Raw genomic sequence first — 24,629 nt, 5'->3', positions numbered from 1 at the left:
CATATCTAGAGACAGCGTATTTTTATTTTATTTTATCTCAACTTATCTTATTTTATTAATATTTTTATTATTTTGAAACAGAGTCTCACTCTGTTGCCCAGGCTGGAGTGCAGTGGTGCAGTCTTGGTTCACTGCAGCCTCTGCCTCCTGGGTTCAAGTGCTTCTCCTGCCTTAGCCTCCCAAGTAGCTGGGATTACAGGCGCATGCCACCACACCTCGCTAATTGTTTTGTATTTTTAGTAGAGACGGGGTTTCACCATGTTGGCCAGGCTGATCTTGAAATCCTGACCTCAGGTGATCCACTTGCCTTGGCCTCCCAAAGTGCTGGGATTACAGGCGTAAGCCACTGTGCCCAGCCAAGACAGGGCCTTTAGAGAAGTTATTAAAGTTAAAACGGACTAGGTGCAGTCAATTTTTTTTTTTTTTGAGATGGAGGCTTGCTCTGTCACCCAGGCTGGAGTGCAATGGCACGATCTCAGCTCACTGCAACCTCCGCCTCCTGGGTTCAAGCGATTCTTCTGCCTCAGCCTCCCCAGTACCTGGGATTACAGGTGCGTGCCACCAAGTCCAGCTAGTTTTTTGTATTTTTAGTAGAGACAGGGTTTCACCGTGTTAGCCAGGATGGTCTTGATCTCCTGACCTCGTGATCCGCCTGCCTCGGCCTCCCAAAGTGCTGGGATTACAGGCGTGAGCCACCGCGCCCGGCCTGGGTGCGGTCAATTATTAACAATAACTGACCTGCATCCTGCTACCTGAGGATAGTTACTAGGAACATTTTGGGACATAGTCTCCCAGACTTTTCTACACATTTGTACCCATTCCCTCTCTCCTTCCTGCATACATATACTGCATCTCTAATCTCCACTGGGTAGAAGAAGCATGTCAGACACAGGAGACGTCCTTGGCCTCATGGAGCTGATAGCCTTTCCTTAATGGAAAATCGCGTTTCTCTCGTAAAATGGGATTTTACCTCACAATGCTTTATAACCTCCTTTTTCCCCCACTCACCAGATTCTGAAACCTGTTTTGTTTCAATGCACGCTGTCTTGTGCCATTTTTCCTGCACTTGCTGCAAGGGCTATGAGAATTTATACTCCCTTGCAGATGGGCCTTTAAATCGTTTCCAATAAACAACAGAGCAGTGAGCCTCCTTGCATGTACAACTTCCCCAGCATCTCTGGTTATCTCCTCAGGATACATTTCGACTGGGGAGATTGCTGGGTCAAAGGGCACGCATGTTTTTAGGAATTTTGCTGCTGTGCATCCTATACATGTGTTTGTGGGCAACAGGCTGGGAGCTGCTACTGCTGCTGTTTCTGGGGCTTTGCCAGGGACAGCTCTCGGCCCTTGGACAAAGTGTCGACCTACCAATTGGACAGGGCCTGCAGGGCAGCGTTCATATAGCAGGAGTTCCCGAGGTTCTTCATGCCCGTGAGGCCTGGGAAATAAACACAAGGGGGAGGAGCAGGTGAGCGCCCTGCCCTGCTGAGGAGACCTTGCAAGTCACATTTGGCACAAAGCTGTGGCTCTCAACTGCCCAAGACCCAAGAAAAGGACATGGCGGAAGTGTTCCACCCCAGGGATCTTCCCAGTAAATTAACAAGGTTCCTGCTCACAACAGCTGTGGTTACCTGAGTGTTTTAAATAGACGAACTCCTTTGCCCCTCCGCCCAGCCAGGCCCACTGTCCAGACCATACAGCAGAGGGGCTGGCCTGCCCAGGGTCACCCAGCTGGGAGAGGGGACAAGATAGCCAGCTCTCCAGAACCTCAGCTAGGCCAGCCAGCTTCCGGAGGGAAGCCACCATGCTATGCAGCTTATCCGTCACCCTATCCTTCCTTGTCCATATAGCAGGTGCAAATAAAGACCAAGACTCTGGCAGTTTCTAGCCTCCAGGTGAGGCCCCCAGCCCAGTCCATCAGCTTCCCCTGCTGTGGGGGCCATTACCTCGAGGTTTCAGGTCATCGTCCTCTGACTCAGACTCTCCTTCATCAGCCACAGCAATAGGAACAGCTTTCAGAGGGTGGGAGGGTGGCGGGGAGTCCTGTGTTAAAGACCCCAAGTGAGGAAAACAGGGAACAGAGGGGCTGGAGTCAGAGGCCCAGGTGTCTCCCAAGGGCTGGAAGTCCAGCCCCACTGCCTGGAAGCCCCCACTGGGCTGAGCCAGTCCATTTGAGCAGAAGGCACTGTAAAAAGAGAGAGATTTGGTGGCCTTGCCCTGGGAACTCCTTGATTTGTTTGTGCCTGTGTTTTTTTAGAGATGGGGGCTTGCTTTGTCACCCGGGCTGGAGTGCAGTGGCACAATCAGAGCTCACTGCTGACTCCAACTTCTGGGCTCGAGGGGTCCTCCCACCTCACCCTTCTCAGTAGTTGAGACTATAGGCGCATGCCACAGCACCCAGCTAACCTTTTTATATATAGCCCAGGCTGGTCTCAAATTCCTGGGCTCCAGCGATCCTCCCAAAGTGTTAGGATAACATGAGCCACCATGCCCAGCTGTTGACTTGTATTTTTTTATTGACAATAATAAAAAATATTTTATTTATAATAAATTTGGGAAAAATAGAAACATAAATAAACATGCAACCCCATTTTCCTGAGAGAACTACTGTTAATAGTCTGTATGTATATTATGTAGACTTTTTTTAAGAGATAGTCTTGCTCTGCCACCCAGGCTGGAGTGCAGTAGCTCATTGCAACCTTGAAGTCCTGGGCTCAAGTGATCCTCCCACCTCAGCCTCCCAAGTAGCTGGGACTACAAGCATGTGCTACCATGCCTGACTAATTTTATTTTTTGTTGAGACGGGGTCTCACTCTGTTGCCCAGGCTGGTCCCAAACTCCTGGGCTCAAGCGATCCTCCTGCCTTGGCCCAGCAAAGGGCTGAGATTACAGGCGTGAGCCACGGCGCCCAGCCTATATTATATAGACTTCTAACTGTTAATACACATGCACAACAAAAACAAGATATTGCATATACTGTTTTATAGCCTTTTCTACAAAAATTCATAAACATCTACCAAGTTCACAAATGCATTCAATAAGCACTTATCAAGCCCTATCATGTGACTGTCTGAACAGAAGGAGAGGCCGGGTGCGGTGGCTCCTGCCTGTAATCCCAGCACTTTGGGAGGCCAAGGCAGGTGGATTACTTGAGGTCAGGAGTTCAAGACCAGCCTGGTCAACATGGCGAAACCCTGACTCTACTAAAAATATGAAAATTAGTCAGGCGTGGTGGCAGGCGCCTGTAATCCTAGCTACTCAGGAGGTTGAGGCAGGAAATCAGTTGAACCCAGGAGGTAGAGGTTGCAGTGAGCTGAGATTGCACCACTGCACTCCAGCCTGGGCAACGGAGCAAGACTCGGTCTCAAAAAATTAAATTAAAATAAAATAAAATAAATGGAGGAGACAGCCACGCAATGCCACACACATGTCCTGGCTTCTCCTCTAGCAGGCAGCTCTGCCATCCAGGATTACTGACCATTCCCTGAGGACAGGCCTGGGGCTGGGCCCTCCAGGTCATGGGCTTGCTGACCCGCCATCTCTAAGGTTGCAGAGCACACACTGTTGATCAAAGGACCATTCTCTGGTTGACATTACCTAGGTGGTTTCTGGGCATTTCCCACGGAGAAGCGTGCTGTAGCAACTACCTGGAATTCCCTTAGGAATGGTTTCAAATCTGGGATGGCCAGAGGCCATCTGTGACCTCGTCAACCCTCTCCATAAGGTCTGGGTCTACACTTACCTCATGGCCCTGAGCCCACCCCAACACCTACACTCTGCACGGCCACCCCATGGTCTCCGAGCTCCTCAAGGGAGGCCCTACTCTCAGTCACCTCTGCACCCTCATGACCTCACACATGCCTCGGCACAGAGTTGGGCTCAGTGAGCATGTGCTGATGTGAGCTCCTCAAAGTCACCTGAAAACATACTGACCCAGGAACACACACCTCTGGGACCTACTGACCCATGCTCCACGGATGCTCAGGTCACACTGCCTCATCCTCAACACAGTGTTGCCAACAACCAAACAGAGCCCACCACACAGGTTACCTGCTCAGAGAACTTGGAGGAGGAGCCCGGCAGAGGGGCTGCCAGCCGCTGCTCCAGGAACACCTCCTTCTCACAGGCGTAACACCACAGCCGGAATGTGGTCAGGTTCACGGTCAAGTTGTGCTTTTTTGCCTAGAGGGTGATATCCAAAACGAGGTCCAAGGTATTCTGGCCTAACAAGTGCCCTAACCTGTGATGGCTACTCTGCTCCCCAGCCTCTCAGTAAGAGGTCCTGTCAGAACAGAGACCGGAAGCTCAAATTTTGCTTACCCCCCGGGTCAGGACCCTGAGGGCTGCTGCTTATCAAATGGTGCAGATGCAAAATGTTTTTACCTGCATCCTCTCTTCTTTGCAGGAGCCATGCTAGGATGACACCATTTATTGCCCCAGCCATTTAGGCCCAGAGCAGGAAGGTGGAGCTGGGGTTTGAACCCCCGGCCATCTAACTGTAGGGCCCATACTCTCAGCCACCACACTCACCTGTGCATGAATGGTGCTGTGGTCAGCAAAGGATTCTCCACAGCCAACATAGGGGCAGGAGACCTGGGAAGAGAGGGGAGGAGAGTGGACTGGAGCTTGCCAAAAGGATGGTGTCAACACAGTGTCTCTGGTTCCATCCCAAAGTCAGTGCCCCCACCTCTCCTGAACAGGGACTACAAGGGACTGAGGCTCTGCCATCTCTAAGGAACACAGGTCTGCAGGTCCGTACACCTGAAATTCTGTTGGGCAGTGATGGGCAGTAAACACTGTCCCTGCCCTCTGAGTGAGACAAGCAGTATGCCCTGGGCCGCTCTCTCCAGCAAGAAGCCCAGGTGGGGTCCCGGCTGGGGCCTGGCTGCTCGGGACCCAGACCCTCCCCCTCCAAGAAAACCCCATGTGAAGTGGGGTCAGTTATTGGGACCTATGTTTTTGGTGGGGATCCTAGGCCTCACAGCCATTTTCTAACGGGGGATGCTGAATGGGGACCAGGTGTTTGAAACAAGGGGCACAGATAGTGGGAGCCCAGTATGGACCCAGTACCCCACAGCAGGGCCCGCATGCCCCTGATGATGCTGCCTTGAAAGGGCCCTCACACTCTCCTATCCCAAATCTACCCATCCTCCAAGGCCCACTCAGTGCCTCCACTGTGAGCCTCCATGCCAGCCAGTAGCCAGTGGCCAATGCCACACTCCTACAGGAGTGCCTGCTGTCACTGCCACCTGTGATCAGCAGGGCCTTCTGGGAAAACGATGGAATCATTTTGATTTTTATCACGTGGCTGACTCAGAAAGCACGTGCCATTTTCAGTATCAGGCTCCCACATCTGTCCAAGGGGACTGTGGCTCCTATGAGGTAGGACCGCGTCCTGCACTTGTAACGGCTCAGGAGATAACATCTGGGCCTTCTTGCTTCCCCCGGATACACAGTGTCTTGCTCTCTACTTTGTGCTGAGTGACAGGGCTGAGCAGAAGAGGCCAGAATTCCACTGGGGACCCCTACGCTTCTGCAAAGACTGACTGGCTGTCTTCACTCGCTGCTGCTGTCTTTGGGTTTTGTTTTTTTTTTTAAAGAAATTTAAAGTAACAGTCATTTTTAGTATGACTATAAAAATACACGCTTGGAAACATTTTTTAAACACTACAGAGAAAAAAAAGAAAATTATCCATAATTCTACCACTCGGGGAAAACTGTCATGTTTTCATACCTCTACTTTTACTCTTTTTAGTAACCAGTAATCATTCAAACCCTTCCAGCTTCTCCCGGACGCCGTCTCCTGGCTAGTCACAGGCATCCGTCTTGTCCAGTTCTACCCTAACCCCGTGAGGCGGGGACAGTTGTCAGTTGTCAGTGTTGCAGCCTCTTTCTTATAGACGGGTAATGAGGGTTCAGAGAAAAAACGAGACTGGCCCGGGGAGAGACGCTGCTGAGCAGCAGTGCCAGGCCTCAAAGCCAAGACACCCACGTCGACTCACACATACGCACGCCAAGCTAGAATTCTGTCCTATGAAGAAGGGAGCCTTCGGTTCAGAGCCTTCTCCAACCGATTTTTTTCCCCTGTCATTTTTAATTGCTGCCAGAATGGCCAGCCCAGGATTTGCTGACTCTGGAGTCCTGTGCCCCTGTGCCCCTGCCCAAGGTTTCTGGCAGTGCCCACCAGGGATGGAAGTTCCCAGCCCAGAGTCTAGCCCACTGCACCAGCCTGTGCAGTGCTGACAACAGGTGAAAGCAGTTCCATGCTCCCGATGGCCACAAGGGTCTTTTACCTGGAGACAGGCCCAAAGGTTTGGTCCGGTGACCCCACATGACTGACAGGTTCCCTGTGGGGGTTGAGAGAAGAGAGAAAGAGTAGGTGTGAGGAGCCCCTTGGGGGGCTGAGCACTGGGGCTGGTCCTGCCTGGAGGGCCCCACCTGGCTAACATGCACTCAGAAGGTCTCAGCTTCAAGCCCTGGCCCCAGAAAGGCCTTCGCCAGACTACCTGTCCAAATTAGGCTCCCAGGGGAGCACTTTATACTTTACTGTTTGAATTCTATCCTGTGCCTGTAAAAACATTTTCAAACCAACATTTTATGATTTTAGTGTCTATAACCTAATCTTGGAAAATAAAATCATGTAAGAGACTCATTAACATGCTCTCTTACCACCCCTTCTACACTTCCTTTCTTGCACTGAATTATTTCAGCCTTTCTACCCGTTAGACAAGAGCTCCATGAAAGAGGGATGGTCTGTTTTGCCTACCCCTGGGAGTTCACAGGGCCTGGTATAAATGAAGAGTTCACTAGACCTGGCAAACCCCAGGAAATGCCCAGGTTTCTGGTGGTCTGGGCGTCAGAGGCTGCTCTGTGTCTATCGGTATCCTTTCTCTCCTCCTTGCTTTAATAATGGGATGCATGGATTTTAGCTGAGCACATAGCTAGCCTGCTGCAGACGATGTTTCCCAACTTCCACCATGATCACGTGGGCTCAGTTCTAGTCAATGAGAAGAGAGCAAAAACCATGTGTGCCACTTCTGTGCTGCGTGCTACCCTTGCTCTTTCTCCTCTTACCATTGGCTGGAATGTGGATGTAACGGCAGGAGCTGAAGCAACCACCTTGGACTCAGGAAGAGAGCCACATGTTGAGAATGGCAGAGCCACCCTACCAGTCCTCCCTACCTGTGGTCTGCTCTGTGAGAGAAAGGAAACTTCTATCTCATTTACGTCACTCTATTTTAGGGACTCTTTATTACAGCAACTTAATTTGTGCCCCAAATAACTGCATCTGTGCATTTCTAGAACAGCAATTCCCAGCCGAGGCCCTACAACATCTATCATGCTTCCATCAGTTGTGAGAGGAGCTCTGAGTGTCGGTCTTCGACAGCAGCTACAGTATCAGGCTCCACCACAGTGGGAGCAGACCCTTGGAGAGGATAATCCAAGTCTCCAGCTGAGTTCTTTTTTTTTTTTTTTTTTGAGATGGAGTCTTGCTCTGTCTCCCAAGCTGAAGCACAGTGGCGAGATACAACCTCTTCTTCCCAGGTTCAAGTGATTCTCCTGCCTCAGCCTCCCAAGTAGCTGGGATTACAGGTGCCCGTCACCACACCTGGCTAATTTTTGTATTTGTAGTAGAGACAGGGTTTCATCATTTTGGCCAGGCTGGTCTCAAACTCCTGACCTTAGGTAATCCACCCACCTTGGCCTCCCAAAGGGCTGGGATTACAGGCATGAGCCACCGCACCTGGCCTCCAGCTGAGTTCCCAGGCTGGAGTGCAGTGGTGCGATCTCAGCTCACTGCAAGCTCCGCCTCCTGGGTTCACACCATTCTCCTGCCTCAGCCTCCCGAGTAGCTGGGACTACAGGCGCCCGCCACCTTACCTGGCTAATTTTTTGTATTTTTAGTAGAAACGGGGTTTCACCGTGTTAGCCAGGATGGTTTCGATCTCCTGACCTCGTGATCTGCCTGCCTCGGCCTCCCAAAGTGCTGGGATTACAGGTGTGAGCCACCATGCCCAGCCTGCTGAGTTTTTTACACACTACTTACAGAATCCCTTCCAGTCTCTGTAGCAGGGCCCAGCAACATCCCCCTTTCACTGAAGTCACAACCTTGTCACAGAGCAAGGTCAGCAGGTGAAGCCAATGAGCCTGGACAGCAGGTAAAGCCAATGCGCCTGGAGCCCAGTGCAGCAAGGTCACAAAGCTCCCACCAAGAAAGCCTGGCTTCCCCCAGGGTGGCCATGTCAGCTCCCAGGCCTCCATGGCCTCCTTCTCATTCTCACTACACCCAGATTCCAGCCATGTTTGTAGAAAGCCTGAACATGGGGTTGAAGTGAAGTGAAGCGGCTCGTCCCATACCATGAAGCTGAGATCTGCACTCTGTGGTTTAGGGTCTCTCACGGAGGATGCTGTGGGTGCCAGGAGATCAGTCTGCTTAGCAGACTCAAAGCCGCAGCCCCAAACCTTCCTGAATTTGTCATCTCTCTTGTGATTTTTTGACTTCACAATTCACCCTCCTCTTCCCAGGTTTTTTTTTCTCCATTTCAGTTATTTGATTTATAAAAGTATCGTACGCTTGCTCTAACAATTCAGATGACATCTATATGTTGTGTATGATATGAAATATTTCCCTCTGTACATTCTTCTTACACAAAACATGTATGCCTAGATCTTGAGGGGGTGATTTTTAGTAAAAATAAGATCACGCAATACACATTTATCTATAACGTGCCTGTGTCTCCTTTGAGGGTCACTCAAGTCTGTACATGAAGACTGCATCTCCTCTGTGATAACTGCACACTCTGGACACATCATAACTGATTTACCCATTCCCTTTCTGAGGATTATTCAGGTGCCACCAGTTTTTCCCTTTTACAAATAATGCTCAATAAATACTGCTGTATCATATGTTTGTAACTGGTGATTACATTTCTATGGGATAAATTCCCAGAAGCAGAATTGCTTCTCTAAAAGTTACAGTAATTCCCAGCCCTACCACAACGTGAATGGCCCATTTTCTCCGTTAACTGTCAGCTACGAATGGATCAATCTCTTTCCGCCCATCTGCAAAATGGTATCATCCTATTTCGTTAGCAATATCCATAAGCACGAGAGTGAAGTAAGCCATCTTTTTCCGAAAGTTTCTTGTCATTTCTACCTCCTTTACTGGTAAGGACCTGCTCATATCCTTGCTCTTTCTGGGTATTTTAGAACGGCGCTGGTTTTATTTTGTAACTTTCTGGATACCCAGAGAGGACCTGAAGTCATGATCTCTGACACACAGGCCCAGAGCATCCCAGACACGCCCAGTCTCTACTCTAGAGGCACTAACAGGCTTCTGAACGGCTGCCAGTCCCAGGACAAACATTCCTGTGCTCCACCTCTCTTCTCCCACCTGCTTCATCCCCTCCCTGCTCTCAGATTCCCTAAGAAGCAGAGAGAAACGCAGCATCAGGCAGTGCAAACACATCTGGGCCTCACTCTGCCCCACTTCACACTGCAAGAGGCGAAGTCACTTCAAAAGCAGCTATAAACACTATGAAGAACCACTCCCACGCCAGGCCTCGTGACAAAACCAGCTCAGGCCAAAGGCCACCAAGGACCTGCTGGTGCGATGAGCCCAGGCGACCAGCATTAGGTGCCAATATGCCCAGGAATCCCACTCCTGGGAACATGCCTGTATGCAGCTCTGCCCATGGATGCAATGACTTTTCTACAAGGCCGTTCATCGCAGCATCATCTGTTATCGGCAAGAGGCTGCAAAGGGTCCAGGTGTCCACAGAGCTTCGGTCACTGTGGCCACACGATGAAATATGATGCGGCTTCAAGGTAACAAATGAGAAAGCTGTCTCTATGCACTGACGTCCAAAGAGCTCTAAGATACATTGTCATGTGAATAAAGCAAGTTACAAGACAGAGAGGATTGTATACCATCTTTTATGTAAGAAAGGGCAAAACTTAAAATGAGTTTATCTGCTTGTATTCACATAAAGAAACTGAAAAGATACAAAAGAGAGTAAGTGCTTACCCGAGGGTGGGCCGGGGAGGGTGGGCACAGGGGTGAGAGAAGGACTTCTTGATATTTATCGTTTTATACTGTTTCATTTGTAACCATGTCAAGTATTACCTTTTCAAAAATTTTCATTTACCACCACCAAAAGGATGGCAATGCGTCCTCCCACTTTGAGAAGAGGCCCAGCTGGCTTTCTGCTCAGGCCTCCCTGAGCCCTCCTCGGGCGTCATCTGTAATAACACTCCTGGACTTGGAAAGCAGCATTCATTCCCTGTCTTGGAGAGGCTCTGTGCACCCGCCCCAACAGCTAATGGACAGAGAGCATTAGTGGTTCCCAAATGGCCTGGTCTAAACTATAATTGATGGCTATCAGGACACAGCCTCCAGAAGGTGGTCTCCCAAGCAGATGCCAGCATTTCCATTTACACAGAAGGCTGAGCAGAGACGGTCAAGGAACCAGTTTTTCCACTGCTTCAGAAATGTCCACACCCCAGGAAAGAGGCAGCTCTGGATGTGGGCCCTGGCCCCGTAAGGTCTGACCCTTTACCTTAGATTTGAGCAGCAAGTCCTCTTTGGTCACCTCCCCTATGGAGTCGAGGTGAGGGCAAAGGTCCCTGGCGTCCCCCATCCTGGCCTGGGCTCACCTATGAGAAGACACAAGCAATCCTGGGTTAATGGCAGCCAGTGCTGGCAGGAGGTAGGGAGGTAAGTGGTTAAGTACATGACTTTGGCCTTGAGTCCTGGTCTGCCACACACCAGCTGGTAACCTGGGGAAGTTGCTTAACCTCTCCAGGCATTACTTTCCTTGTCTAAGAAGATAACAGTTACACCGATGGGTCGTTCCTAGGTCACGGAGACAACGTCTGTCAAATGCCTGGCATAACCCCTGATGTAGAGAAAGCCCATAGCAGGTGGCAGGTATCGTGCTCAGAATTAATGGTAGGGAAGACACAGGAGTCCTGTCTGCATGCAGGGAACTGCACACCAGACAATCTAAAACCACAGATGTTTTGTTAGAAGGAGGCCAAATCCGTGTTCATCCAAGGATTCAGGCAGAGGAGGGGGCAGTGTAGAAAGGCTGGGTTTCAAAAAGGCAAGCAGCCGATGTTGACATTGGTCTTCTCAAGAGCCTCTGGGAGGCCAAGTGCTGGCAGACCACTTATCCCACTTCTTGTGGGAGTGCCCCAGGGAGTGGGGTTTGAACACCAGACCACCATGGGAGCAGGCCATGCAGCACTGCCTCCAGGGAATGTCTTCTGAGAGTAGGGAGAAAGTCAGAAAGGCAGGAGAACAACCTAGAAAGCAGTCTGGAACTGTGTTTGCCAAAACATCAATAGTGGTGCATCTGGGTGATGGGTTTCAAGAAATGGGGAAAAAAAAAAAAAAAAAAAAGCTCTGTTGCTTTTGTTTAACTGACACATGTTGATTATAAAAACAAAACTCAAACAAGAAAGCACAAAGTAAAATAAATCACTGAGAACAAGTAGCAAACATCTTTCCCAACATTCTTCTGCATTTCTTTCTCTTTTAAATCAGGGGATAAAAGTATATCTGTCCTAGAAAATAAATGCTGCCCTCAAGGGAGCACCTGGGTGATGACGAACAGCTCTGCATCTTGATTACGGGGTGCTTACATGGATCTACACGTGTGTTAAAAGTGCAAAGAACTGAACACACACGAATGCCTACAGAACTAGTGAAATCTGAATAAGCTCCATGAATTATGCCAATGTCACTTTACTGATTGTACTACAGACATACAAAGATGTATTATTAGCTGGGATGCTGGTGCATGCCTGTAGTCCCAGCTACCCAAGAGGCTCAGGTAGGAGATCATGTGAGCCCAGGAGTTCAAGGCTGCAGTGAGCTGTGACCACGCCACTGCACTCCAACCTGGGTGACAGAGCAAGACCTCGTCTCAAAAAAAAAAAAAAAAAAGTATGTGTTACTCTTACCATTAAGGGAAACTGGGTGAAGGTACAAAGTACCTTAGGGTACACTTTTTGCAACTGCCTGTGAATCTATAATCATTTCAAAAGAAAACATTAAAAAATGAATAACTAAAGAAATGCTTCACATACGGTATTTTAGCAGAAGCAAATCCAGGAATCTGACTGCTGATTATAGCTTCAAACTGTTGCCAAATAAGGTCCAAACCAACCAAAGATGTAACTGGAGCCAAGATTGCTTTAAACAAAGGTAGAAGCCTCTGTGTCTGCAGGGGTCTTAAAAACAAAACAAAAGACCGGGTGTGGTGGCTCATGCCTGTAATCTGTAATCCCAGCACTTTGGAAGGCCGAGGCGGGCAGATCACCTGAGGTCAGGAGATCGAGACCAGCCTGACCAACATGGAGAAACCCTGTCTCTACTAAAAATACAAAATTAGCCAGGCGTGGTGCACATGCCTATAATCCCAGCTACTCAGGAGGCTGAGGCAGGAGAATCACTTGAACCCAGGAGGCGGAGGTTGCGGTGGGCCAAGATGGTGCCACTGAACTGCAGCCTGGGCAACAAGAGCAAAACTCCACCTCAAAAAAAAACAAACAAATAAACAAAAAAAACAAAAGCAGAAGCCGCTTGTGTGCCCCCTGATCTGAGAGGTGGACCCCCAGACTCCTCCTTACGTGCCCCTCCCTGTCCCAAATGGTCAGCCAGGGTCAACTGGCCAGATTCCCATTCAGAACATGAGTAACTAGCACTCAGGAGGTGTCAGATACTAAGCTAAGGGCTTTCGTGCATTCGTTTATGAAAAACTATCCCAGCAATCATTGAGGCAGCTGTGATTAGCCCCATTTCACAGACTAAGGAACAGAGGCTCCTTCTTGTCTAAGGTCTCACAGGAATGTTGGTGCTAGGGCTGAGCCTCAAGTTGGTCAGATCCTAAAGGCCGGCTCAGTTGCTTTCTAACTTGTATAAAACGTAAACGTGCAAAAGCAGGCAGAACTTACTGTCACATTGAAGATGAGCACAAAGAAAAAAAGGAAAAAACAAAGTAGACTGAACTGTATAACACACTTCCATATTTCCATGTACCTAGACTCATCAATCAACAACTCATGGCCAATCTTGCTTCATCTCAACCTCCTGCTTCCTCTTGCTTTTGTAGCAAATCCCAGACACACAGGTGATCACATTCCATCTGTATTTTTCTAAGAGATAAGGACTTGAAAAAAAACCAACTCCCATAATCACAATTCCATTCTTTCATCTACAGAGAAAAATCGATGTATCCTCCTCAGTATGTGTTGAAGGCACCCACCTAAGAGGAGGCCATGGGCTTACCTCTGGGTGACACGAAGTCCGCAGGAAGCGGCCAGCATTCACATCCTTCGTTGACAGCTGACAGCAGTGGACTGCAGTGGTCTGGAGTGAGTGGAGGCCTCTGGCAAGGAGCCTGGGGGATGAACCAGGGCATTTCACACAGTTCTGTTATTATTTTTGAGACAGGGTCTTGCTCGCTTGCCCAGGCTGGAGTTCAGTGGCATGATCACAGCTTGATCTTCCAGGCTCAAGCAATCCTCCTACCTCAACTTCCCAAATAGTTGGGACTACAGGTATGCACCACCACACCCAGCTAATTTCTTTAAAATTTCTTATAGAGACAGGGTGTTGCTTTGTTGTCCAGGCTGGTCTTGAACTCCTGGGCTCAAGTAATCCTTCCACCTCGGGTCTCCCAAAGTGCTGAGACTACAGGCCTGAGCCACTGTGCCCAGACAGTTCTGTTACTTTAAAATCATTCTTAGCACCAACTAGAAGCTAAAAAGGGCCCAGCATTCCTCCTGGGAGGAACGAATTTCGGGATATTGGGGATGTCCACAGGCTAGACTGCTCCCTGTGCATCCAGAGAACAGTACCACCACATCACTCCTGGGCCAGCTGCCCAAGGCCCAGGCAGAGCTGGCACACAGGGGCAGCCCCTCCTAGGGAGTGCTGGCCTTCACTAGTCACTGCTGGGGCATTAACTTGGTGCTCCCCAGGAGGAATCCTGCGAAGGTCTGCTGGAGGGATCTGCAGGGCCTCTCCTATTGTCCCATCGGGCTGCCACAGCCAATCAACCCTCTGGACAGGAAGGCCTGGCCCCTTCCACACATGCCACCAGGCCCCTCAGGTCATCCTTTGAGCTCTCAGGGATTCCCTGAGAACCCCCGACCCTTAAGTGTTCAGCAGGCCCAGGTTGCAGGCACAACCGAGCTCATCCACACATTGCCACCACCCACATTTCACTGGCAGGTCACAGTCTCCCAGATGTGGACAGCTCAAAGAGGGAGAGGCAATTAGAAGCTACCATTTAAAATAGTCACATGACAATGACAGCTTCAAGATTCCAAATTCCAAACCTCCTCACTTGAAGTCAGGTTTTTAAGTTTTCTTCATTGTTTCTGCTGAGGCCATATGCCCCGAGTTGGCACTAGTCCTACACTATTTTAAGCTGCAGTGGTGTGGGTTTCGCTAGCATCTTTGGTATATGATAATCTCTCTAGTTGGGTGGCTAGGGAGAGAGGGGGCAGGTTATAACTTGGCCCATTATTTATTTTTTTTTTTTGAGACAGTCTCACTCTGCTGCTCAGGCTGGAGTGCAGTGGCATGATCTTGGCTCACTGCAACCTCTGCCTCCTGGGTTCATGTGATCCTCCTGCCTTAGCCTCCCGAGTAGCTGGGATTACAGGCGTGTGCCACCATGCCCAGCTGATTTAACAGGTCCACTCTTGATTTGCAAGTGCAATTGGACTCACATTCCTGCAACTTTAGAGAGAAAAATCAGCCCTGTGGCTAACAGCCCTCAATATATTCTTACTACTCCCATTTTACAGATGAAGAAACAGAATTGGAACTTAAGTAACTCAGGAAATTGGGGGAGGTCAATTATTTGGCTAGTTTTTGTTTCGTTTTGTTTGAGATGGAGTTTTGCTCTTGTTGCCCAGGCTGGAGTGCAATGGTGTGATCTCAGCTCACAGCAATCTCCGCCTCCCAGGTTCAAGCAATTCTCTTGCCTCAGCCTCCTGAGTAGCTGGGATTAACAGGCATGTGCCACCATGCCCAGCTAATTTTATATTTCTACTAGAGCCACCATGCTCGACTTACCTGGTTAGTTTGTAACAGGTGTGACCCTGATCAGATCTGTGTGGTACAGAGTCTTGCTCTAAATCATGAGTCGGATTTAGAGAAATATGAAACTGAGCAAGAAAAAAAAAATCAGATACAAAAACATATATACCAAATGATTCCATTTATATAAAATTTCAAAACAGACAAAACTAACCTATGATGATAGAAACTGGATCAGTGATTGCCTGGGGCAAAGGGCAGAGCTATATTGCAGACAAGAAGGAACTTTCTGTGGTGTTGGAATGTTCTAGATCTTATCTGGGGTGGGGTTTAATCAGATGTATACACCTGTCAAATCGTGTGCACTGTATCTTTAAAGTATGTGCATTTTATTATATGTAAATTATATCTCAATAAAATTATACCTCAATAAAGTTGATTTTAAATCAGAATGAGGCCAGGCACAGTGGCTCACACCCATAATCCCAGCACTTTGGGAGGCTGAGGCGGGTGGATCACGAGATCAGGAGTTCAAGACCAGCCTGGCCAACATGGTGCAACCCCATCTCTACTAAAAATACAAAAATTAGCTGGGTGTGGTGGCAGGTGCCTGTAATTGCAGCTACTCTGGAGGCTGAGGCAGGAGAGCCACTTGAACCTGGGAGGTGGAGACTGCAGTGAGCTGAGATCATACCACTGCACTCCAGCCTGGGCGACAGAGCAAGACTCCATCAAAAAAAAAAAAGAAAAAAAAAGATGTTGGCTGTTGGCGAGGGTGTGGATAAACTGGAGTCCTGTGCACTGTTGGTGGGAATGTGAAATGGTGCAGCAGAGGCACAATGCAGTTTGGCGGTTCCTCAAGAACTGTAAAATAGCACCACACTATTGAGCAATCCACATCTGGGTATACACCCAAACACACTAAAAGCGGCAACTCAAAGAAATATTTGATGGCTGGGCGCGGTGGCTCAAGCCTCTAATCCCAGCACTTTGGGAGGCCAAGACGGGCGGATCACGAGGTCAGCAGATCAAGACCATCCTGGCTAACCTGGTGAAACCCCGTCTCTACTAAAAAATACAAAAAACTAGCCGGGCGAGGTGGCGGGCGCCTGTAGTCCCAGCTACTCGGGAGGCTGAGGCAGGAGAATGGCGTAAACCCGGGAGGCGGAGCTTGCAGTGAGCTGAGATCCGGCCACTGCACTCCAGCCCGGGCGACAGAGCAAGACTCCGTCTCAAAAAAAAAAAAAAAAAAGAAAGAAATATTTGTGCATCCATGTTCATAATTGCATTATGTACAACAGCCAAAAGACGATGCAAACCAAGTGCCCATCAATAAATAGACAAAATATATCCATACAATGAAATATGATTCAGCCTAAAAAAGGGAATTCTGACACTTGCTCCATCATGAACCTTAAAGACATCTGCTCAGTCAAACAAGTCAGGCTGGGTGAGGTCGCTCACGCCTGTGATCCCAACACTTTGGGAGGCTGACACAGGCGGATCACTTGAGGTCAGGAGTTCGATACCAGCCTGACCAACAAGGTGAAACCTCGTTTCCACTAAAAATACAAAAATTAGCCAGGCATGGTGGCAGGAGCCTGTATTCCCAGCTAGTAGAGAGGCTGAGGCAGGAGAATCGCTTGAACCCGGGAGGCAGAGGTTGTGGTGAGCCAAGGTCGCGCCATTGCACTTCAGCCTGGGCAACAAGAGCAAAACTCAAAAAAAAAAAAAAAAAAAAAAAGAAGGCAGTAACTTCTCTGAAAACATTTGCTGAATGGCCCAAAAATACAAAGTTATAAAACACTGTCAGACCATGTTAGGTGACTTATGCCTGTAATTCCAGCACTTCTGGAGGCCGAGGCAGGAGGACTGCTTTAGCCCAGGAGTTTGAGATCAGCCTGGGCAACATGGTGAAACCCCATCTCTACAAAAAATTTAAAAATTAACTGGGCATGGTGGTGCGCACCTGTAGTCCCAGCTACTCAGGAAGCTGAGATGAGAGGATGGCTTGAGCCCAGCAGTATGAGGCTGCAGTGAGCTATGATGGCACCACTGCATTCTAGCCTGGACAACAGAACAAGACCCTGTCTCAGGAAAAAAAAAAAAAAAAAAAGGCCAGGCACGGTGGCTCACGCCTGTCATCCCAGCACTTTGGGAAGCCAAGGCCGGTGGATCACGAGGTCAGGAGATGACGATCATCCTGGCTAACACAGTGAAACCCCATCTCTACTAAAAAAAAAAAAAATACAAAAAAATTAGCTGGGTGTGGTGGCAGGTGCCTGCCTGTAGTCCCAGCTACTCAGGAGGCTGAGGTAGGAGAACGGCGTGAACCCGGGAGGCGGAGCTTGCAGTGAGCAGAGATCGTGCCGCTGCCCTCCAGCCTGGGCGACAGATCCATCTCAAAAAAAAAAAAAAAAAAAAAAAAAAAAAAAAAAAAAAAAAACTATTATTAAACTCCTATTTTGGTGAAACAATGTGTTTTGGGCCTAGAGAAAGAATGCTATTATCATTTCTGGAGGATAAAGTCAAGTGATTTATATTTCCTTTTTGTTTTTCTGCATTTTCTACAATGAACTTGTGTTGCCTTTTTTTTTTTTCCTATACTTGCTTCCTGAATGACTGTGTTACAATCATTTTAATCTAATAATCTAATACGGTCAGTCACAGTGGCTCACACCTGTAATCCTAGTGCTTCTGGGAAGTTGAGGAGGGAGGATCCCTTAAGCTCAAGGCTGCAGTGAACTAGGATTGTGCCACTCACTACAGCCTGGGCAACAGAGCAAGACCCCGTCTCTAAAACAAAATCAAAATCAAAAAACAACAAAAAATGCTTTTCCTCTCAAAAGTCTCCTCTCTCTCACTAGAGAGAGAGCTGTTTTCCTTTCTTTCTCTTTCTTTTGCCTGTTAAACCTCTGATCCTAAAAACAAAAACAAACAAAAAAGAATACCTAAATTGGTTACTTTTAATGGATTTTCAAGTTTCCAAAATAAGAAAATAAGAAGAGTATCTGGCTTCCTAGGTATGTTGCTCTTCCCCAAACCCCTGAGGGCACCACAGGGGACAGAGCCTCCGTCCCCTGGAACTCTCCAGGCCCCTGTGCCAGGCACTGCCCTGAGCCTACACAGGGTGGTTTTCAGAGAAGGGGTGGGAGCATCTGAGTGATCCCAGAAGTCCCTAAAGCTGCTACCTGGATGGCTCCCAAGCACACCTCTCCAGGTCCGAGCACACACTCGGACCAAGATGTGCCCTCAACACATGTTTTTTGTATTTTTATCTATTTATTTATTTAGAGACCAGGTTATGAGACTGGCTAATTGTTTTATTTTTGGTAGAGACAGGGTTTTGCCGTGTTGCCCAGGCTGGTCTTGAACTCCTGGGCTCAAGCGATCTGCCTACCTCTGCCTCCCAAAGTGCTGGATTACACACATGAGCCACCACAACCGGCCCTCTCAATATTCATTTTTGCCTCATTTACCTCTATGTTGTATTCAAATTTTTCATCTTCTCCTACTTGTCCTGAAAATTTTAAAGGCATTTTTGTCCGGCTTTAATAAATTTGATACATGCCTCTATAGACGCTAGAAACAGACACAGACATAAAATGAAATGAAAATCACCTGTAATCCTGCTGTACAGGAAAAAAATATGGTTACCTTTTCGGTTTTGGTAAGTCTTACATGTACAAACATATAATTTTTTTTTTTTTTTTTTTTTTGACACAGAGGCTCGCTCTGTCACCCAGGCTGGAGTGCAGAGGTGCAATCTCGACTGAGCTCAATCTCCAAATTCAAGCCACCCTCTCATCTCAGCCTCCCGAGTAGCTGGGACTACAGGCATGCACTGCCACGCCTGACTCATTTTTAATTTTTCTTTTGTAGAGACAGGGTTTCGCCATGATGCCCAGATTGGTCTGGAACTCCTGGGTTCAAGCAATCTGACTGCCTTGGCCTCTCAAAGTACTGGGATTATAGGCGTGAGCCACCAGGAATGTGAATCTTTGACTATGGAGTTTTCACTCTTGTTGCCCAGGCTGGAGTGCAGTGGTGCAATCTCGGCTTATTGCAACCTCCACCTCCCGGGTTGAAGCAATTCTCCTGCCTCAGCCTCCTGAGTAGTTGAGAATACGAGCATGCACCACCACACCCTGCTAATCTTTTTGTACTTTTAGTAGAGATGAGGTTTCACCATGTTGGCCAGGCTGGTCTCAAACTCCTGACCTCAGGTGATCCGCCTGCCTCAGCTTCTCAAGTGCTGGGATTACAGGTATGAGTCACTGCGCCCAGCCTGTTTTTTTGTTGTTATCGCTGTTGAGACAGAGTCTTAGTCTGTCGCCTAGGCTGGAGTGCAGTGGCGTGATCTCCGCTCACTGCAACCTCCACCTCCTGGGTTCAAGTGTTTCTCTTGCCTCAGCCTCTTGAGTAGCTGGGATTACAAGCACCCGCCATCATACCCAGGTAATTTTTGTATTTTTAGTAAAGATGAGGTTTCACCACGTTGGCCAGGGTAGTCTCAAACTCCTGACCTCAAGTGATCAGTCCACCGTGACCTCCCAAAGTGCTGGGAGTACAGGTGTACACCACCATGCCCGGCCTACATCTTTGACCAGAAAAAAAAAAAAAAAATCTATTGGTCAAAATGTGTGCTTTGAAGGCTCTACATCAATACTGATAAGCTTCCCTTTAGAAAAAGTATATACATTTATCTGCCTATCAGCAGTATATGAGTATGTGTAACATAGAAAGTTTAAGGTTTACTAATGTTTTATAAATTAATGGTGAAAAATTATTTCTATTAAGGAAAAACGGCGGTAGTACAGAAAACACTGGGTGCTTAATATTCCACACACAGGGTCAGGTGCGGTGGCTTACACCTGTAATCCCAGCACTTTGGGAGGCCGAGGAGGGTGGATCACAAGGTCAGGAGTTCGAGACCAGACTGACCAACATGGTGAAACCCCATCTCTACAAAAAATACAAAAAAATTAGCGAGGCGTGGTGGCACATGCCTGTAATCCCAGCTACTTAGGAGGCTGAGGCAGGAAAATCGCTTGAACCCAGCAGGCGGAGGTTGCAGTGAGCTGAGATCACGCCATTGCACTCCAGCCTGGGTGACAGAGCAAGACTCCGTCTCAAAAAAAAAAAAGAAAAAGAAAAAGAAAAAAATTCTACACACAGGACCTAAATTATCTGAAGCATGGGGGTCGACAAGAGGGTACACATCTCAGCTGTCTGAAAGTTGTCCTTTTGCTTTTCTTTGGTACCCAACCAATACTGACCATGTACCTCCTTAGGAACAGTGACTTGGGGTGCTGGGAAACAGCCAGGCATAGGCCCTATTCTTGTAGGGCACAGAGTCCCATACTTCAACCTCAGCGTACTTGCAAGCAGACACTAGGGGGGTGATAATCACCACCAGCACCTCCTTTTCCTACACTCACTGAGGGTCAGCTGCTGCACACACATTATCCCGGGAGGTGACAGTCACTACGGAAGGAAATTACAGGGACAAGTAGCCCTGGGTTCATACTTCACTCCGCCCCTTGCAAGTCTGTGACTTTAGATAAATCGCTCAGTCTCCACATTCATAAAATGGGGACAATGGCAGCACCTAGGGTTACTCAGAAGATGAAGTGAGCCAATACACAGTAAACACTAAGTTGAATGACTGAGGGCAGGGCCTCATGGACTTTCTGGGTGGCTCAGATTTTCTACTGATTTGCATGACAAGAATGCTCAAAAAATGTTTACTACTATAATTTGTGTCACTGGCTGTTTTATAATCAGGACACTGAAATTGGTAGGAATAGAAGTCACACGCTCAAGGTCACTCAGAAGGGCAACCTCCATGAGACCACTCAGGGCTCTGCAGGCCAACCAGCCCAGCAACAAACAGGCACCACGGTGATGGAGTCAGACACACGGCAGGGGACTCATGCACGGATTCTTGGTGCGCTTCTTGAGATCTAAGTTCACCTCCTGGTGCTTTTAACATCAAAGAAAAAGCCAGGAAAGGCAACTTCATGGACTAGAGCAAACCCTTCAACAGCTTCCCTGTCCTGGGGCAGCCTGTGCTTCTGAACCCTCATTCCTGCTGAGCACCTTTGCTTCCCTGCAAGTTGAAGATTCCTTTGCTCCACCAAGGCTGAGAAACTGTTCCAGGCAAGACACTGAGGAGACATGACAAAGCTGGATCGTGGTTCAAGGTTGGAGGATGCCACAAAGAACATGTCCAAGACAACCAGCATACCTGAGTGTGGACTGCCTATCAGATCATAGTATTTGTTATGGCCTGAATTGTTCTCTCTCCCCCATTCATATGCTGAAGTTCTAACCACCAGGACCTCAGAATGTAATCATATTTGAAGATAATGTCTCTAAAGAGATAATTAAGTTAAAATAAGATCTTTAGGGCAGGCCCCAATCTAATCTTACTGGTATCTTTATGAGATGAGAAAATCTGGACTCACACAGAGGAAACACCAAGCCAGGACACAGCAAGAAGATGGCCATCTGCAGGCCAAGGAAAGGGCCTTCAGAAGAACCAAACCTTTAGTCACCTTGATCTGTGACTTCCAGCCTCTAGAACTGTGAGAAAATAAATCTCTGTTGTTTAAGCTACCCAGTCTGTGGTACTTTGTTATGGCAAGTCTGGGAAACAAATACATGATTCCATCAATGTGAAGGTTTCTAGGCCAGGAGTGGTGGCTCACGCCTGTAATCCCAGCACTTTGGGAGGCTGAGGCTGGCGGATCACCTGAGATCAGCAGTTCGAGACAAACCTGGCCAACATGGTGAAACCCCGTCTCTACAAAAAATACAAAAATTAGCTGGGCATGGTCGTGGGCGCCTGTAGTCCCAGCTACTCAGGAGGCTGAAGCAGAAGAATCACTTGAACCCGGGAGACAGAGGTTGCAGTGAGCCGAGATCACGCCACTGCACTCCAGCCTGGGTGACAAGAGCAAGACTCTGTCTCAAAAAAAAAAAAAAAAAAAAAAAAAAAAAGTAAGTTTCTAAAGGTGGAACTCACTCTCTGGTTACGTATGATAATGTTCTTATTCTTAGTTAATTCCTGCTGGGATATTTAGGGGAAAAGGACTGTGATGGCTGCAGCTTACCCCTACCTGAATCAGCAATAATTATGATAATAAGTATAGAGATTAGAGCTAGAGTAAATAAGGCAAATGTTACAATTGGTGAATCTAGGTGAGGGGTAAGTGGGAGTTCACCGTATTCTTCTTGTAACTTTGAAAGTTTGACTCTTTAAAAAAATAGATTCCCTTTCTTGCCTTTGAGGTGGGAGCAGGGAGGGGGCTTTCTGGAACAGGCAGCCCCATCGCAGGATCCAGGACCCAGCACCCACTGAGCCTCCAGACCTAGTACCCAGGGCTTCGCTGACCCACCTTCTCGGGCAAGGGCGGCTGTTTTTCAACTCACAGAGGAAGAATGGAAAGTCCCAGACAGGAAGCAACACAGCAGGAAGCCAGCAGGTTGTGTCTGCTTTCCCCACTCTTCCCGTCCCACCTGTGCCTCTGTGCAAATATATGGAGTGTGCACAGCAGGCGTTTCATAAAGGCTGAAAGGGAAAGACACCTGTGCAGCTGAAAGAACGTGCTCCGAGGTGCAGCCGCGCAGAGTAGGACCTACTGTGCGACAAGTCAGCAAGGTACAGGGTGTGCCCGGCCCTCCCGGCCCACCAGAGCCTCTTCTCTAGGGGCAGGAGAGCACAGGATGGGAGGAGGAAGGCCTGAGACTTTTGGCAAAGAGCCCACCATTGCTGGCCCCAGGAGACCTACAAGATGCTTCAGGCTCATAAAGGCAGCTTTCCTTCCCTGAGCCTCCAGGGAGGGGGAAAGTGCCACTCCACCCACAGGCGCAAAGTGGAGGGGCAAGGCCTGAAGAGGGGCAGGGGAGGGACCAGCCAGCACAGCCTGTGGGCCCAGGCAGGCAGCACATCTAGACCTGGCTGCCTCTGGTGCCTGTTACTCATGGTTTCCCAGAGGTCCTGGCTACATCCTCCTCCTCCCAGCAAGGAACCAGTCCCTCAGGATGGGGAGGGTGACACTTCTGGTCCTTCCACCCACACAACGATGCCCACAGTCCTGCCCACGTTGACCCCAACCACATTAGTCATCTCACACCCCCAGCCCTGCACAGGGTGTGTGCCCACCCCCTCCACATTCCCCTCTGGCCCTCACAGCACACAGCCTTTCTCTCCTTCCTGCTGTCTTCACTCCACCTCCACACAACAGCATTCTCCCTAAGTCCCAGACACACCCACCCCTTCCCTTAACCCAGTCCTCACTCGGAGGCCACCATCCTGACTCTGGAAGCAGAGCCCTCAGGCCTCCTCATGCCTCCGCACCTCCACGATCTCTGCTGCCCACACACCTCTGTGTTTCCTCATTGCCCTGCCCACTGCCCCACGGCCCTGAATACTGGAACTGACACTAACATCTTAGTCTGGTGTTCTCACATATGACCTCACTGGGCCCTCACAACCACCCTGGGAGGTGGCAAGGTTCCAAACTAAATCCATCTCCATCACTAACGATGGAGACACCGAGGCTCAGAGAGGTGGAATAACTGGCTGAGGTCACACAGCTACTGAGCTGCAGAGCCATAATTCAAACCCACGACTACCTGCCCTGAGGCCCGTGCTCTGAACGCTCAGCTCCATGACGTCACAAACAGCCCCGGCCAGCTTGGCATGGGGACAACCTTCACCTCCCCAAATCCAAACACGCACACTCCAAGGAAGCTTCCTCACAAGAGCCTCTTCTGAGTCATTCTTCAGAGCATTTTTCTGCTCAGCTTAACTTCCTTCGGTCTAGGATATGACAGTATCTCCCTGCAGCCCAAAGCCTGCTACCACCCTTTGCTCTGAGCTCTGTCCGGAAGAGTCCCTTAATTGGAGAAGGCATGGGCTTGGGGCTACCCTAGGCTGGAGCCAGTCACTGGCCCAGGTCATCAAAAGCCTCACACTTGGTGATGAGTAAGCATGAACTGAAACTCAGTCTTGAAGCTCAGACTGGAAACCTTAGAAAAAACTCATATTAAAGATGCAGAAACTAAGAACTAGGAAAATCATGACTTCTGGGGCCTGAAATCAGATCCTCTCTTTTCAGGCAGCTGGCTTCCCCCATGGAATCTCAGAGTTTAGGGGGGTTTAGAAACCATGCATCTTCCCCTTAAGGCAGAACTCTGCTCTGTAAAAGCCCTATTGGGTTGTTCTCCAAACCCAGTTTGAGCAGTCATTGATGATAAAATCATCCTTTTGCCACGGGGCAGCTCTAGTTGCTTCAAACCTAAGTCTTTATAACAACGGAAACTGGCTCTCCTGAAATTTCTATTTATTGAGCCCTGACTGCTCACTGAAGCCAAAGAGCACTGCCACTTTCCTGTCTTTAAATATTTGTTGTTGGCCCGGCACAGTGGCTCATACCTGTAATTCCAGCACTTTGGGAGGCAGAGGTGGGCGGATCACTCAAGGTCAGGAATTCGAGACCAGCCTGGCCAATATGGCGAAACCCCGTCTCTACTAAAAATACAAAAATTAGCCAGGTGTGGT

General features: G+C 48.7%; 1 protein-coding gene across 3 annotated transcripts in view; it reads right to left on the bottom strand.

Moving 5' to 3' along the window:
• The window catches only part of USP20 (ubiquitin specific peptidase 20), a 46,196-nt gene that overhangs the window by 18,775 nt on the left and 2,792 nt on the right, over positions 1–24,629 (bottom strand). For all 3 annotated transcript variants that reach the window (XM_008005956.3, XM_008005958.3, XM_008005957.3), the window contains exons 2-8: positions 13,295–13,406; positions 10,560–10,656; positions 6,294–6,347; positions 4,531–4,593; positions 4,051–4,182; positions 1,947–2,043; positions 1,369–1,438 (exon numbers count right to left, since the gene is read on the bottom strand). In XM_008005956.3, coding sequence (XP_008004147.1) covers positions 1,369–1,438; positions 1,947–2,043; positions 4,051–4,182; positions 4,531–4,593; positions 6,294–6,347; positions 10,560–10,640 — 497 coding nt within the window. In that variant the 5' untranslated portion in view covers positions 10,641–10,656; positions 13,295–13,406. The remainder of the gene's footprint in view (positions 1–1,368; positions 1,439–1,946; positions 2,044–4,050; positions 4,183–4,530; positions 4,594–6,293; positions 6,348–10,559; positions 10,657–13,294; positions 13,407–24,629) is intronic.

Source organism: Chlorocebus sabaeus, chromosome 12, assembly GCF_047675955.1.
Source record: "Chlorocebus sabaeus isolate Y175 chromosome 12, mChlSab1.0.hap1, whole genome shotgun sequence".
NCBI classification, from domain to species: domain Eukaryota; kingdom Metazoa; phylum Chordata; class Mammalia; order Primates; family Cercopithecidae; genus Chlorocebus; species Chlorocebus sabaeus.
Note: the sequence above shows the minus strand (reverse complement) of the source record. Positions and strands in the feature narration are given on the sequence as shown.